We start from the raw sequence: 15,453 nt of genomic DNA on the forward strand, positions 1-15,453 counted from the left end.
GAGAAATCTTCTCAATGGAATTTCCGCCTCCCCCCTCCCCCCGGCCCGCGCGCCCCCTCAAACAACAAACGAAACCCATGGCTTGATCTAGCATCACCCTGGCGCGTTTTAGCATCCCGCCACAACGAAGACAAAAAGCCGGGGCCGTAGGATATCCATTCCCCTCCTGGGGTATAGCGCAGAGATAAGCCAATTAGACTCGGAGGGCTTGTCGTCTTCTGCCGGATGGAGTAAGGACGACTGCGTAGTAAGTTAGGTTGGTTAATGGGCGTTATTATGAATGGAGCCTTAGGTTGTCTGTGAGGGCACACTCCGTAAGAGTCCTTAGTTTAGCAGACGGGGGAGATTTTTACTCGTTTGGGGGAAGGTTTGCCGGTTTTGTAGGGGAATGCATTCGTGGCTTCGCTTCGGGAGAGGCCTCTCGGAAGTCACCGTCTTTTTCCCGGTCGACTTTTTTTGAAGGCATCCACAGCTACCATGGGATGGAGTCGTAAGTATGCGGTGTATGACAGCCCTCTTTCCGGCAAAACTCATTTATTCATACTCGTACGTACGTAAGTCGCTTGCAGAGAGGATTGGGGGATCCGCTGTGCGGAACCTCGGAGCTTGGGTGGTTATTCAAAACGAATCGGCTTGCTTAGGCTTTCCTTCGCATGGGGGTGGAATGTCAATCCTGTGCTAGAGTTGCTGTAGTCCGCAGGACTAGTGATAACGTTACCATCTAATTGAGCCAAAGTCTGGGGTCTGTCAATTCCAGCAGTAGCACTTTCTGGCCCTCCCGGACCCAGCACCTTCGGAGTATAGTATGTATGACATTGACATTGACATCTGATAGTCTGATAGTCTATCTGATTAACAGTCGAAACGGGGTTGGCTAGATCCCTGATCGCTCGTCCGCGCCGGGGGGAGGGGTTACAACGGGCGATCAAGCACTTCTCATTCGTTGTCGGGTTTCGACCAGGATGCTTTGTCTCCTTTGGATCGTAAGATTCTGGTGAATTATTGGTTGCATGATGGCGCTTATCGACGAAGCTTATCTTGCGATGGCGACATTGACAGGGGAGGGGGAGGGGAACCGCGTGCGGAGTAGATCGTTATCTTTTGCGGGAGGAGAGCAAGGTGCGAGTGATAAGATTGTTCCTGCACATTGCATCGTGAGTTTATTGGCTTGCTGGCGTCTTTTTGCCTTCTTTGGACTGCAGAGGCTGGGTTTTGTGACTGGATATGGATGGGTTGTCCTGGTGGGCGGATGGTAGTGCTTGGTGACTGCTCCTGGTGTAGTGCTTGTTCAATTAGCATGTTACACATTGGATTAAGGATCTTGTGGGCTTGCCACTTTTTCTACGATAAGGTATGATGCCTGTGTGATGGATCTTGAGCTTGGCTGTTGGATGGTTTACGGTGTTGTCTTCGACTGTTTATTGCTTGGAGTAGATACTGTGAGACTCATGACTGTAAGTTGCTAGTCTTGAGTCCGCTTCCGGCAGAAATATATAGTCCTCGACAGACACACCCCCACCTTACTCCTCCCGTCGTTGTTGAATACAATCTCTAACAATGCAATGGACGAGCACCTGCTTACACGAATGATTTGGACTTACCTTGACCTTCATTAAATCGATAGCGTGATTCACTCAGCACTTAAGATAAGCAAGATGTACACCGCAGCAGACAGCGGGTGGCTTGTGGGTTGCCCGAGGCGACAAGTTGCTTGTTAACAATATCATCTAAACCTCGAAACAGAATGGCTGAGATCATCAAGCAATTGTGAATCAGAATGAGGAAACACAGCCATCAACTGCAAAATACGCAGGGTCTCTTTGCTGCCTCTGACTCTGAGGTCATACTGCACCTTGATCGACACTCTGCATCACAATGTCAGGGATCCCCAAGCGCGGGTAGCCGGCAACTAGTCAGGCACTCCCGACGCGGTCCGATCTTCCCATCCTCCATTGTTCCCATGTTTCTGACGCGACGCGACGCGACTCGAAACTCCCTCGCTCATTTGTCCAGCAGCTGTTTCATGCCCGGTCTCACGGTCAACATGAATCTATCCCTGTGTCAGTCCCTCGTCTGTATCTGATGCCCGACACACACATATTAGAAGTGCCAAACATCCCTGATGATCCTGACACCAGCCTCATCGGCTTCTAGAATGACACCGAACGCGATTAGCCCGATGTAATAACGCCACATCTTTGTTGACTGCTCCAGCAACCATAGGGTCGCATGCTCAAATGCGTTGCGGCTTGACTGTACATCCCGCAATTAGAATGCTCGAGACAGGTCTCGCCCCGATCATGGAACGCCCTTGAGTGGGATAATCGCTCTGTTCTCCCTTGGCTGGAATTAAGCTTGGGCACACACAATCATGCACATAGCCGGTTTCTTGTTACAATGCAACCTGCAAAGTGTGCAGCTGACAATGCTCATCGGCATCATGATGCCTGATGATTGGGGATCTAGTAGCCTCTGAAACGTCGAATATCTCCGACCGTGCAGATGATGTGTCTTCTTGCCACTGCGACAAAAGGTAAGGACTTGCGACCATCGAGTGCCCGGGAAACCGATCCTTCAGCTGTAACAAGGGTCGGGGAATCTGAGAAAGGGTAAACTCGCCCTCAATGCCGACCGAGCATTGCCGTTTGTCTGTCTGCTGTGGAGTAGTCCGTGCCTCAGATCATGTCTTACCTCTTGGATTTTACTCGTGATGTGTGTCGACATCGCTAATGGCAAGATCTGGCTGCCTTTGCTCTACTGCACTGAGTTGGAACTTGCAACGTCTATTTGCGGCGAATCTCAGCTTTCCATAACGGAAACACCTTGGCAGTTCACGGTTCATCCAGGTCGGTCACTTCTGATTCTGGTTGGCAATTCATGGCCCGACCTTAATCTCCGCCATCCTTACAAGATCGGGATTTTCATCGTTCTTTCGTCCGTCTAATTTGCCCCCAGGCAGCCAGACGGGCAAGAGACTACTATTTAGCCAGGATGAGAGAGGCCCTGAATTCCTAGCAACGGATCGGCGTGGTATTCCAACATTCCAACCACCCTACCGCATAGGGATCGATCGACAGGGACAACAACACGTTACCGCTCGGGAAACGGAATGCTATACCCAGTTTTGAGTCTCTCTTCACTGTTGCCTCGATACCGAGTCGTATCAAGTCACTTCCTGTAGCCACCTGGGTGGCGCGAGAAGCCTCAAAGCCACCCACTGTAACGGTATGCAAGGGATATTTCCTCTCCTCAGGACAGAACCTCTAAAGTGAAACATGATGTCAATGACTTTCCAGGCCGTTGGTCCCTCTGGATCTGCCGGTGGTGTGGCGGCGACGTGCTTTGTCATTGTTTTGTTGTTGTCGCTGCCTCTTTTATACTAAGCTTTGGCTGTCCACCGTCGGAATCACTGACTGCACGACCACGGAACAACCTCAACGACACCCATACTAACAACGGTCAATTAGCCTCTGCCATTGATGGGCGCGACGTCCGATCCTTAGCTCCCGGTGACGCACTCAGTCAACACCATTCTCCTCTTACCTCAACCCACGCTTTCGTGCTTTCGACCCACCACTTACACTGAATAACCAGCGGATGATGCACCAAAAGATGAAACTCGATGTCGCTATAGTGACTTGTTTGGCAATATTCACCGATGTTGCGAACGCTTTCTGGCGTCTGCCTTGTCGCGGACGAAGTGGTGTGGCTCGGATTGATCCCATAATGGCACCAGGGATCCCATCGGATCATGTACACGCGGTTCATGGATCGGGCGGTCAGTTCTCTTGCATCATCTGTAGCTCATCAGCATGGTCGCTGAGTGTTTCCCGATAGGATTCTCGATGTCCGCCAACGAGGCAAGTCTGAAGCAGTCGAGCTGTACGTCTTGCGCAGTGACCCAAGACAAGTCAGCATACTGGGCGCCCGCGTTGTATTTCGTGCATCAGAATGGCGATGCTGAGCTTGTCAACGAAGTCGGCGGAATGCTTGCGTTAGTTGCCCAGCTTGCGATTGTTGCCGATTTGTGTTGGTGCTGACGAAAACAGCTATTACCTTCTCAATGGCGAAAATGTGACGGCGTTCCCTGAAAACTTCCGCATGATGGCAGGAGATACATACCGGCGCGACTTCCCCTGGCCGATACCGGATCCCCCGCAGTCAGAGTGGTCTGGAAATGATCTAAAACAGGAGGCTCTTCGCCAGAAAGCTGTCGGATTCAACTGTCTGAATTACCAAAAGGACCCCGAACCCTCTCTGGGTCGTCATTTCTTGCCAAACAAGACATATTTGGATGAGCACTGCACTGAGGGCGTTCGCTTTGAGTTGATGTTTCCATCCTGCTGGAATGGGAAGGATATCGACACACCGGATCACAAGTCTCACCTGGCCTATCCGTCTCTGGTGATGGACGGGGAATGCCCAAAGGGTTTCGAGCATCGTCTTGTTTCACTCTTCTATGAAAGTATCTGGGATACATACGCATTCAAAAGCAAAAAGGGCAATTTTGTGCTCGCGAATGGAGACCCCACGGGATACGGCTACCACGGTGATTTCATGTATGGCTGGGACTCACAGGTGCTCCAGCAGGCAGTGGATACATGCACAAACATGTCTGGAGAAGTGACGGACTGCCCCGTTTTTACGCTTCAGAGTGACGAGAAACAGGATGAGTGCCGCTTCTCCGTTCCGGATGCTCTGAAGAATGAAGACGTGAACTACCACAAAGGTGGTCTCCCGAACAACGTCGCCATCCAAAGCGGACCTGCCTATGCTAGCCCAGTCAGATACACCACCACCACTACCACCGGCGCTGGTGGCCACGGGAGACCAACGCCCGTCTACCTGGATGATCTGCCCACCGTCGGAATTGGTATTGATCTTGGGTTTTTGTCGGCCGGTCTGCATGTGGCCCTGCCTACACTAACTACTTCGTCCACGACCACGACGGCGAAGGCCTGGGAGCCAACTGCTCCCCCGGTTGCAGAGGGTCCTCCTGCCCGTCCGATCACCTCCTCAAAGACCAGCGCACACACGACCTTTGCTGCACCGTTCACCGCGGCTACTTCAGTGACTTCTGTTGCGCAACCGTCAATCCCAAGTGCGTCGGTCGTATCGGAATTCTCCAGTGTAACTCTCAGGCCGTCACTCTCGGCCTCGTCGTCGGCATTGTCTGCGCTTTCGACTCTGGCGACGAAGTCTTCGGTCCTGCTTGCATCTGTTCCGGCTTCGTCGTCGGCGGTGTTGGCCAAACCGGTAGTTGCGCCTCCCGCAGCCTCGACTGGTCTAACGCCAACAATTCCTCAACCTTCATTTGCTGTGTCTTCAATGTTGACCTCGTCATCTATCGACGCAACATCGTTCTCGATTCCCTCGGCTCCATCAAACCTGTTCGCGGTGTCAACTCCGGCTCTGGCCTCTCCATCTGCCGCCGTCCAGTCTTCGGTCTTGATTCCTCCGGCGTCTAATCAAGTCCCTATCGCGGTCACCATTCCGTCTACGTCTTTGGTTTCTCCCACGCCAGCGTCTTTCATTGCCACTCCGAGATCCTCAGTAATGGGCGTTCCTTTCTCATTCGCTGCCTCCGGTGGAGCCTCATCATCGGTACCTCTTTTTAACACCGCGAATACAACCGTGCCAACCACTCAGACCATCATGTCTGCAGCACTTATCGCTTCTCCGACCTCGCCGTCGACGGACAGCATCGTAACACCTTCGACATCGGCCAAATCTTCAGCAATGAGCACCCCACTGATCAAGACTGCCTCGCCGGTGCCAAGCACCCTCGCGGTAGCAGCCAAACCTCCCGTGTTGACCACTCCTTCGTCCACGAGCGCCCCATTAATCAAGACGACTACTCAACTGCCGAGCGCATCTGAAATCGCCCCCAAGCCAAGCGTGATCGCTTCTACCAACAGCTCACTCGCCAAGGCCCCCGCAACAGGTTCCAGTACCTTTGCGGTAGTCGCTAAGCCCGCGGCGACGACGACTTCGTCAGCGACCAGCGTCCCACTAATCAAGTCCATCCTTTCCAGCAGAACTCCAACAGCTCAGCCGAACGTGGCTACTCAAACCACCAGTACGGCATTGATCAAAACCACCGTCCCAGCCTCGAGCACGCTTGCCATGACCCCCAGACCTGCTGTCTCTCCGCAAACAGAACCCTCCAGCTCATTGGAAGAATCCTTTGCAACCGCCGACTGGGAGGTAATCACGACGTGGTCGCCGCCGTCTAGCACCTCATCTGCCGAACCGGCTTCGTCCACAACAATCGTCTACGTCGAACAAGCAATTATTGTCCTTGTGAATGATCAAGGCGTCCCGATCGAGACGCAGACTGGCTCTTTGGAAACGGTCTCGAAGACCACGACCACTCCCAGTGGCAGCGCTACGTCCAGCCGACCCCCTTCGAAGCGCGGTTGGTATCATAACCATCCCCACAGGCATTACCGCCACGGACACTCCCATTGATTGGAGTTGTGGGGGCGGGGCGGTTCTTGTGACTTTGTTTTCTTTTCGGATATACTTATTTGCTTCTTTCTTCAAATGTCTCTGCGATGGTCCAGGCACCGTCGGATTCACGATGTATATATTAGATACTTTAGTTTCCTATCCTCGAAGGATCGGTTGGACTAGAACTGTCGCTGTCTCTGGAAGAAACGCGCAGTTGAATTCTGTGGAATATATTGAAAGAATAAAGCTTACTGGAGGGGATTCCCGTCGCAGCTATGTTATCTGCTGCGAAGACTTTGCCAATTGTCAAAGTATTATTTTTTGCCTCAAATCGTAACAGCCAAGTCTCAACCTACAGGATAAGCCTCGAGGTGAGACAATCTCTTAAATCACGTAAAACTACGGACTCATCTGACCACTCGAACCTGCGCCGCTTCTGATCCCTCCTAAGCAGCCCCCCGTCGCTCTAGCTCTTCTTCAACGGTAAGTATAAGGTTATGCCCTCGAAGCAATCGCCATAGAGAGGCAGGTATTCTGACGAGAGCCTTTCCTAGCGATTTGCCCCGTGCAGGCCAGAGTTATTGGTCCTAATGAGTCAGCTAGATGGGGAGTATTGGGTGAGAGACCGGCATAATCAAAGTTGTTGCCAGAAAACAAACCTGTCACCCACCACCCATGCGACGCAGATATGTCCAGATCGCCTTGACGGTGGACTCAGTCAGGTGGTCGATGGCCCGTTGGCCCCGCCTGACTTCCAGAGCTTGGGGTTTGTCCCGATGCAGGCGCGCGTACCGGGGCACCGCGTCGTCGACGTCGTCGTCGTGCTGTTGCTCGATGGCAGCACTCCAACAGCTCACGAAATGCATCGCCGTCAGTCCATCCATCCTCGGATCTCTCGCTCATCAACTTGAAGAGCCCATCGCATGGCCGAGATACGCTTCCCAGCAATCGCGGACGTGATGCTCAGAGAGCCCGAATACCAGAGCGAATGAAGGAAAGTGAGAAGAGCTACTACTACTTTCTGCGGTCGGAAGAAATTCGACAGAGATAGAGAAAGATTCACGGAGAAGAGAACCATATGAGCGGGCTATGAAGTTCGAGAAAGAATGGGAAGTAGAAGATCGACGATTCCCCAGCAAGCCACATTAGAGGCGAGAGAGTAGAGCGAAGAGAACAGTACTAAGTAAGCTCTTGATAGATCGGGAAACCGCACCAAACCACAAACCTGCGGTCGTCTTTATTGATTTTAATCAGACTGCAATACCCTGACACTCAGCTCATCTATCCAGGACGTCAATTGGGATAGGAATAGATGCTACCCCCCACCCCCCACCCCCTTCGATCCTCTCGCCCAGTCCAACCAACCAACCCTTCACCGACAGACCCCCGCCGCAGCCCCCTCATTTTGCTAGACAACATGCCAAGCAAGTCAGCCGGTCTTTCACCAAACAGTTGTGCTGTACATCTCCGCAGACGCGGACTTATCGAAGACGGAAGGAGAAGAAAGACTCACCATGCAGAAATTACTCTGGCAGACTCCCATACTCCCGTCCTTGTTGCAGGTTGCGCCGTTGGGTAGCTGGATCGATGTTAGCTTCTAGGATTTGGGGGGGGGGGCTTCGTATCCCGATGGGCAATGGGATGAACAGGCCCGGGGGGTGGGGGTGTGGTCCCAGACCCCGAAGGCAAGGAAAGGGAAGGATAGGAACTGGACAATGGGGAAACGTACGATATTCACTCGCGCGGCTAGCGGCTTCTCCTTCTCCATTGCCGCGATGATCGGGGAGGCCATGGTTGCTCCGAGGAGGGTGAGGAGGGTGAGGGGGAGAAGGGTTGGTATGTACATTTTCTCGGGCTGGTTGGGTGGATCCTGTTGAATGGGACAGATGGATTTGGATTGAGGTTTGGGGGTGGAGTGATGGGTTGGGTAGGGTGATGGGGGTTTTATAGCTGCTGCTTGGGGATATTACTGGTCGATGGTTGTGGAGGGGGTTTGCTTTTTTCTTGTGTAGTTCTTCTAGACATAGACATGGACATGGGGTGGTTTCAGGTCCGGGGTTGTGTTTTCATATGTATATCATGTAGGTTAGTTTTCTTGTTTGATTTCTGCTGGGGGTAGAGTAGGGTAGGCTGGTGAGCTCGTCTCTGCTCTGGGATGGGATGCTGATTGTGGGATTTGGATCGTCGGTTGGTCTGGGGCTTACTGCGTGACCTACAGCGCTAATGCTGGATTTTGCTTTTTCCGAGTCATGGACTATTGTCTATAGACTGGGTGGGACGGGTACCTGCTGGATGGGACATGCTGGGCGGGCTGATTTGGAATTTGCAGAGATTAAGGGGGTATCAATGGGTTATGAGGAAGTTGGGTAGGGAGACTTAGATGGGATCAGAATTGCGAGACTGTACGGAGTAATCAAGTCTGAAATTGGGTGGGATCATGATTTTCCTATATGTTTGTGGTGAGTCTTGTGGATGTCAACGCAGTTCAGTAAAGTGCAGTGCAGTGCACGATCTGAGACCGATCTTGGGATTCAGACCGGGTGGTTTAGGGCTGGGGTTGGGGATGTGATTGATGGGGTGGTCTGCCTCCCACTAACGACTCCTATTATTCGTCACCTAATCTCCGTCGATATTCGACATTCGTTCAATGGACAAGAATTCTCTCAAGGCACTTTCTTCTCATGTGGTGTTAAACAGAAGTGCTGGAATGAGGTCCAGATTGTTAGTATGCGTTGCATGGCTTAATGAGCTTATCGCGGGCGATACACCTGGTCTATCTATACATTGAGCAAGGGGGGTCACTCTACTTTACATACAATCTCTACAGTTCATAGTGGAGTCTAACTGTCGATATATGATCAGATCCACAGCATGTTGGAGTTATTTACCTGCTTGCCCCGCATAATCAAGAGTGGTACTCTTATATCCTAATGTGGATTGGTCCAGCTGTCGGGATTTCAGGTTTTATTCAGGCATGCCAGGTCTGTCTGTCTAGGGCTAACTAACTATTGTGAGGTGTACGCGACCGCCCCTGGGTGTTTTGTCGAGGAGTTCAATTTGGGATTATACGAGTTGCTAGAAAGATGTGTGATCAGGTTGATATAAGTGGACGTACCAGCCAAAAGGTTGTGCGGCTAATGGAATGGAGGCAACTATAACACATCATATCTGCCCGGGAAAGTCGTCAGTAGGGTTGAGACTATACAGGCAAAGTCTCTAATCTAGGTATTGAGTCTTCTGAAAGAAACGGATATGGCTCTAGTGCCCTAAGCAACTGATATAGTAGAGCGAATAACTGCAACAAATTAAGATAGCATCTACTATTCTGCAATCCGACATGTTTGACCCCTATCTACTATCCAGTGTCCACTGCAAGTGTAGCTTATCGCGCCCTAGAACGGCCGACTGAGCATGAGTGCCAGTGACAGTTAGAACTTAGAACCAACCAGAAAAAAACCCCCCACACCGGAACGCCCGGCAAGCCAGAAAGAACCCAGCCGCGAATCTCAACCCCGACCAACACCAGCCAAAGAAAGCCATCGCCCCCAGGCTTTGTTCCCACTTGGTTCAATGATAGTAACATGACAACATGCTGACCCACGGGGCAAACAACCCGGGGTACTGTACAACCTCTATGGTACACAAGAAAATACGGAGGGGATTGACGTGTAGCAGCCAAGCCAATTCTGCCCCCCGGATTCGTCGGATAAGACCAGCAGAAATCAGGATTGCGATCCCAACCCTATCTACACATCCTACCGGACCTACCACAGCAAGAACTGCACGGGCATATCTGACTTATCTGGTCCATTCAACGGTCTTCATGAAGGGCTGCTGTCGGGATATCCCTCCATGTGGGTCTGGGTCCTCGAACCAAGGTCTAGGTTTATCGTGGCCTGCTTATCAAGCACGGCGATAACGTCTGCTCTATATAGACCCAACGGTCTTCGTCCTCGCGCCCGTGCTTTGGAGTCTGAGCAGTTGAATCATTATCCCATTTGATTTTTGCTCAGTTCTTGACTCATACTTCCGACATTGGCGACTGATTGCGAGACATCTCGGTCGGGACCATCATGGCATACTCCAACCTCCAAAAGTCGCCTCCGCTCGACTTGTCGCATCATCTCTCGGCGGTGACCAAGAGACGCGAGAACAGTCTGGTGAAGAGCCTGTACAAGTACATGATTCGACCCAATGTCGATAATATGGCGGGTGGTGAGTGAGCATTGTTCTCCATCCTCTTGCGTGATCCCAGCATCACCACGTCTTCCCCCTCACTTACCGCGCACGACATCAGGCTTGCCAAATGCGTCATACTTCCCCTACGAAACCCTCGAGGCCACGGTCGCCCACCCCCAGCGATTCGCGGTGACCACACCCACAGAAAACGGAGACGCGCGGGCCACAGACCGCATGGTCGTCCCCAAAGAAACCCCCCAGGCCAACACGCTCCACAAGATCGATGTCGCCACGGCCCTGCAGTATGGCACCGCCGAGGGTCTGCCGGCGCTGGCCACGTTCGTGCGGGAGTTCGCCCGCGAGCACCTCCACCCCAATGTCCCCTACGCGGGCGGGCCGGCGACCCTGCTCACGACGGGGGCGACCGATGGCCTGTCCAAGGCCGTGGAGGCGTTCACCACCGCGTGGGACCCGCGGCGCGACTGGATCAACCAGCGGGAGGGCGTGCTCTGCGAGGAGTTCGTCTTCATGAACGCCATCCAGACCTTCCAGCCCCGGGGCGTCAACGTCGCCACCGTCGCCATCGACGCGGAGGGGATGCTCGCGCACGGCAAGGGCGGGTTGGCGGATGTGCTGGAGAACTGGGATTTCAAGAAAGGTCGTCGCCCGCATCTGATGTACACCATCACGTAAGTCCTCGACCCCCGCCCATGCATTCTCGGTTCTCTCCTCATCAGCGTCAAACACCACGAGCTGACCCACTGCCCACCTGCGTGCCCGCAGAATCGGCCAAAATCCCACGGGCGGGACTCTGTCGGTGGCCCGCCGGAAGGAGATCTATGCGCTGTGTCAGCGGTACGACATCCTGATCATCGAAGACGACCCGTACTGGAACCTCCAGTACCCCTCCGCGGCGGCCACGGAGGCCCAGCACCGCGGCTCGCCCGCGGCGGTCCACCCAACCCCGCCCAACTACAACGCCCACGGCCGGTCCTCAGGTTACGCGTTCCTGGACTCGCTGGTTCCGTCGTATCTGTCGGTGGACACGGACGGCCGCGTCGTGCGGCTGGACACCTTCTCCAAGACGATCGCACCGGGGTGTCGGCTGGGCTGGATCACCGCGCAGCCGGCCTTCATCGAGCGGCTGACCCGCATCACCGAGACGAGTACCCAGCAGCCGTCCGGGTTCGTGCAGGCCATGGTGGCGGAGTTGATCCTGGGTCAGCAGGCTGATACTGACGGTAAGGGCGGTTCCTCAAATCGCAGGGGCAAGGGCAAGGGCAGGGGCGAGCCGCGCGCCTGGCAGATGGATGGCTGGGTGCGGTGGCTGGAAGGGCTGCGCGCGAGCTACGAGCGGCGCATGCGCGATATGTGCACGGTCCTGGAGGAGGGGAAGTACCTGGTCGACACGGACGGCGCAGAAGCAGCCGCGGAAGCAGGTGCCTGGGAGGTGCTGGATAAGGTGCAGATGTATGACTTTCGGTGGCCCACCGGCGGCATGTTCGTGTGGCTGAAGGTCAGCATCGAGACGCATCCCTTGCTGCAGAGGTACGGGGCCGAGCGCTTGAGCAAGGCGCTCTGGCTGCAGCTCATGGAGAAACCGTACCTGTGTCTGATGAGTCCCGGGGCGTTGTTCGCGCCCACCCCGGCGGCGGTCCTCCGCTCGCAGCAGTACTTCCGGCTGTGCTTCGCGGCGATGCCCGCGGACGAGGTCGCCGGCATTACTCGGCGGTTGGTGGACGGGTTCCGGGCGTTCTGGAAGAGGAAGGACCTGGATGGATTGGAGGATGAGGAGGTGATGCTGCAGAGGTTGCAGTTGGAGGGACCGGCGAATATGATGGGGTTGGGGTGTTGAGTGGTTGATGCGTTGTTTGTTGATACTACCTACGTAGTTACCCGCGATGACGAGACAAAGTACATACTCCGTGACTATGGTTTATGGAAAAGCTACCACGTCAAAGACACCCCCTCCATCGCGTGAAACAAGCTTAGAGATTCGAACTAGCAAAAAGAGACTACTAGACAACAACAAAACAAAAGCGAAAAAGAAAGCGACCCCACTGGGACTCGAACCCAGAACCTTCAGTACCGAAAACTGACGCCCTACCATTGAGCTATAAGGCCTGATTGGGAAAGAAGGTCTCATTCACGCTTTATGCCCCACGAGAAGCAAAGCCCAACAGAAACGCTTCCCCTCATCAAATCTCTCTCCCCCTCACCACCTCCGAAATCAAATCCGCAGTCCGTCGCAAGACTGACCACACCACCTTACGCATCCATCCCCAGCCTACCTATCCTCTCCACACACCCCACCGAAGATGCCACTCACGAACACCGACCTCGCCGAAGAAATCGAAGCCATCAACGCGATCTACGACCCAGACACCATCACAATCTCCCGCACGGCCACCGCACCCTCCACCCTCGACCTGGGCAGCAGCAGCAGCAGCAGCAGCAGTAGCAGCAGCGAACCCATCCCAACAACCCTCAAACTCCAAATCCCGAACCACCCGCACCTCTCCTTCCTCCTCGGCTTCCCCGCAACCTACCCAGACACCCCCCCGCTCATCCAAGGCACGGCCTCGACCGCCGCCCGCGGCGAAGGCAAACTCGCCGTCGACATCCTCGCCTCCATCCTCTCCCGAGTTTACACCGCCGGCTCGGTATGTCTATTCGATCTGATCTCCGAGGCGGAGACGGCGTTCACGGAGATCGGCGTGGGCGGGCAGACCACCAGCACCACCACCACCAGCACCACCACTGCCACCAGCACCAGCGCCAGCGCCAGTAATAACGGCGCAAGCACCAGCAACAGCAACGAAACCGGGACGCGCGCAGCGCAAGCGCACGAGAAGCCTCCCGCCACGGAATCGACCACCACGCCCGCGACGACGCAACTGCACGAGACGTTCGGGCTCCCCGCCCCGCCGGAATGGATGCTCTCGGAGGTGATCACGGAAAAGAAATCCGTGTTCGTGGGGCGGGCGGCCCGCGTGACGAGTCTGGGCCAGGCGCGAGCGGTGCTGGATTACCTGCTCGCGAGCGAGAAGAAGGTCGCGGCCGCGACGCATAACATTAGTGCGTGGAGGATCAGGGAGAGGAAGAACCCCGGTGGGGCTGGTGGGGGTGCGGGGGATGCTACGGGAGCAGGGGATGTGTCGATTGTGCAGGACTGTGATGACGATGGGGAGACGGCGGCTGGGGGCCGGCTGTTGCATCTCATGCAGTTGATGGATGTTTGGGATGTGGTCGTGGTCGTGACGAGGTGGTATGGGGGGGTGTTGTTGGGGCCGGATCGGTTTAGGATCATCAATGCGGCGGGGCGGGATGCGTTGGTTAAGGGGGGTTTTGTGCGGGAGTCGTCCGCTGGGAATGGGGAGGGGGGTAAGAAGAAGAAGGGGAAGAAATGAGTGACCTTGAAGGACCTTAGCTGTGGGCTGGGGGCTGATGTTGGGTCGTGGGGAATGGGTTCTGCTGTGCTGATTACCGGTCTTGCATAATCCAGTCTGCTTCCTGGTGAGGCTTGGACTGGTGCAGCGTTATCTGCGGCTGCTGCTGCTGCTGCTGCTGCCAACTGACTGTTGCTTGACATGGACATGATAGCATCCATGCGTCCTGGCTGGTGGGTTAGCGATAGTCGCACTATCTACCCCAGGCCATCGGGACACCTTCTTTGAACCAGGGACTTCGGTCGCTGGAAACACCGCTCTGACTGCGCCATATCCTGAATCTTACCACATACGGATGTTGTGACGGAGGAGCTTGCAACCTTCCGAGCGAGGGTTGTCAATGCACCCCGGAGGCTGTGGCTGCTGGTCCAGCTGGTAACTCATGTCGAAAGCGATGGGCTACATGTATGGAATCACTTTTGACATGTACAGTAAATACAGGTAGATAGAACTGTAATACACCTCCCGAGAACATATAGTTCCGTGATGTGACCCGCGACAATAAGCCATAGTGGCTGGCACCTGTCACATGCAGCACATTCTGCCTTCAATCTCCTGATCCAATCCAGGTACAGCCAATATCCCTCTTCCGAACGAAAACAGCCACAAACCCACTTTAAGATTCAACATTCCCGCAGACAGGCTCAGAATGTCTATATCATAGGGCAGGTCAGGAGATGAAGGTGATCGGCTCCCTTCACCCAAGTAACGACTGCGAATCTTCCGCGGTGGCTCGTTTCACGTAGGTTTTGATCATGTTCCCCACGAAGACAGTTTCAGGCTACCTGACAGCCGAAGGTAGCCGTGATCTGTGGTTTCTTGGCATGGGGTAGTGATCTGGCTTAGTTATTGAGGTTGCATTGGGAATTGGGTTGGGTATGGCAGTGGCCAGGGAGATGAGCCCTTGAAGCTGGGTAGCGAGATTATGATGCTTGGCTCGGTGGTTGCAGGTCTTGCTCAATCCAGTGGAGCGATCGTGGTCTGAGTCATTGACTGGTGTTCACGGCGGATGTGCACTCATGTGTAGTCCTCCTCATCCAAGTCAAGCCACTGGGCGTATGTACTGTAATGCATAATGCATATGGTGTACGAGGCGCAGTGCACCGTGCATTAACCGGCAAGCATCGGTTCTATGCAAATAACGCCGACACAAAAGACATCGAAGTTCCAATGCGGAGATTTCAACCGATGTTTCGCGGAGGTCTCCGGCAGGCAGCAAAGAACCAGAAAGGCAGACTCCACAAATCTCAGAGCCAGAGTGTTGCGCTGACAGGGTCTGCGGGGATCGGCTTGGAACCATGGAGCGGCGGTGGTTGGGAAAGGTTGCGCAGGTACGGACTGCACCTGTACAGACGATTCTTACCTCGGTCGG

At 54.3% G+C, this 15,453-nt stretch overlaps 3 protein-coding genes and 1 non-coding gene across 4 annotated transcripts; 2 read left to right on the forward strand and 2 right to left on the reverse strand.

Moving 5' to 3' along the window:
* The first annotated feature begins 3,549 nt into the window (after positions 1-3,549).
* On the forward strand, positions 3,550-6,548 carry BO66DRAFT_423451 (DUF1996 domain-containing protein). Its single transcript, XM_025650109.1, has 4 exons — positions 3,550-3,778; positions 3,838-3,994; positions 4,050-4,980; positions 6,208-6,548. Exons 1-4 carry the CDS (start codon positions 3,598-3,600, stop codon positions 6,469-6,471), a joined length of 1,533 nt encoding a protein of 510 aa, XP_025499366.1. The 5' UTR covers positions 3,550-3,597; the 3' UTR covers positions 6,472-6,548.
* Positions 6,549-7,115: 567 nt separating this feature from the next.
* Positions 7,116-8,344, reverse strand: BO66DRAFT_474949 (uncharacterized protein; the record flags this gene model as incomplete). The annotated part of the gene is made up of 3 exons (XM_025653181.1): positions 8,183-8,344; positions 7,967-8,032; positions 7,116-7,277 (listed from the first exon to the last, which is right to left on the reverse strand). Exons 1-3 carry the CDS (start codon positions 8,297-8,299, stop codon positions 7,116-7,118), a joined length of 345 nt encoding a protein of 114 aa, XP_025499367.1. The 5' UTR covers positions 8,300-8,344.
* Positions 8,345-10,526: 2,182 nt separating this feature from the next.
* On the forward strand, positions 10,527-14,042 carry BO66DRAFT_333643 (aromatic amino acid aminotransferase; the record flags this gene model as incomplete). The annotated part of the gene is made up of 6 exons (XM_025644175.1): positions 10,527-10,668; positions 10,751-11,321; positions 11,416-12,427; positions 12,772-12,877; positions 12,919-13,419; positions 13,471-14,042. The coding sequence occupies 6 exons, from the start codon at positions 10,527-10,529 to the stop codon at positions 14,040-14,042; spliced, it is 2,904 nt and encodes a 967-aa protein (XP_025499368.1).
* On the reverse strand, positions 12,685-12,756 carry BO66DRAFT_t292. Its single transcript has one exon. It is a non-coding gene; the product is annotated as a tRNA-Arg (tRNA).
* Positions 14,043-15,453: the final 1,411 nt, after the last annotated feature.

The sequence above is a fragment of the Aspergillus aculeatinus genome (genome assembly GCF_003184765.1).
Source record: "Aspergillus aculeatinus CBS 121060 unplaced genomic scaffold BO66scaffold_62, whole genome shotgun sequence".
Lineage (NCBI taxonomy): Eukaryota > Fungi > Ascomycota > Eurotiomycetes > Eurotiales > Aspergillaceae > Aspergillus > Aspergillus aculeatinus.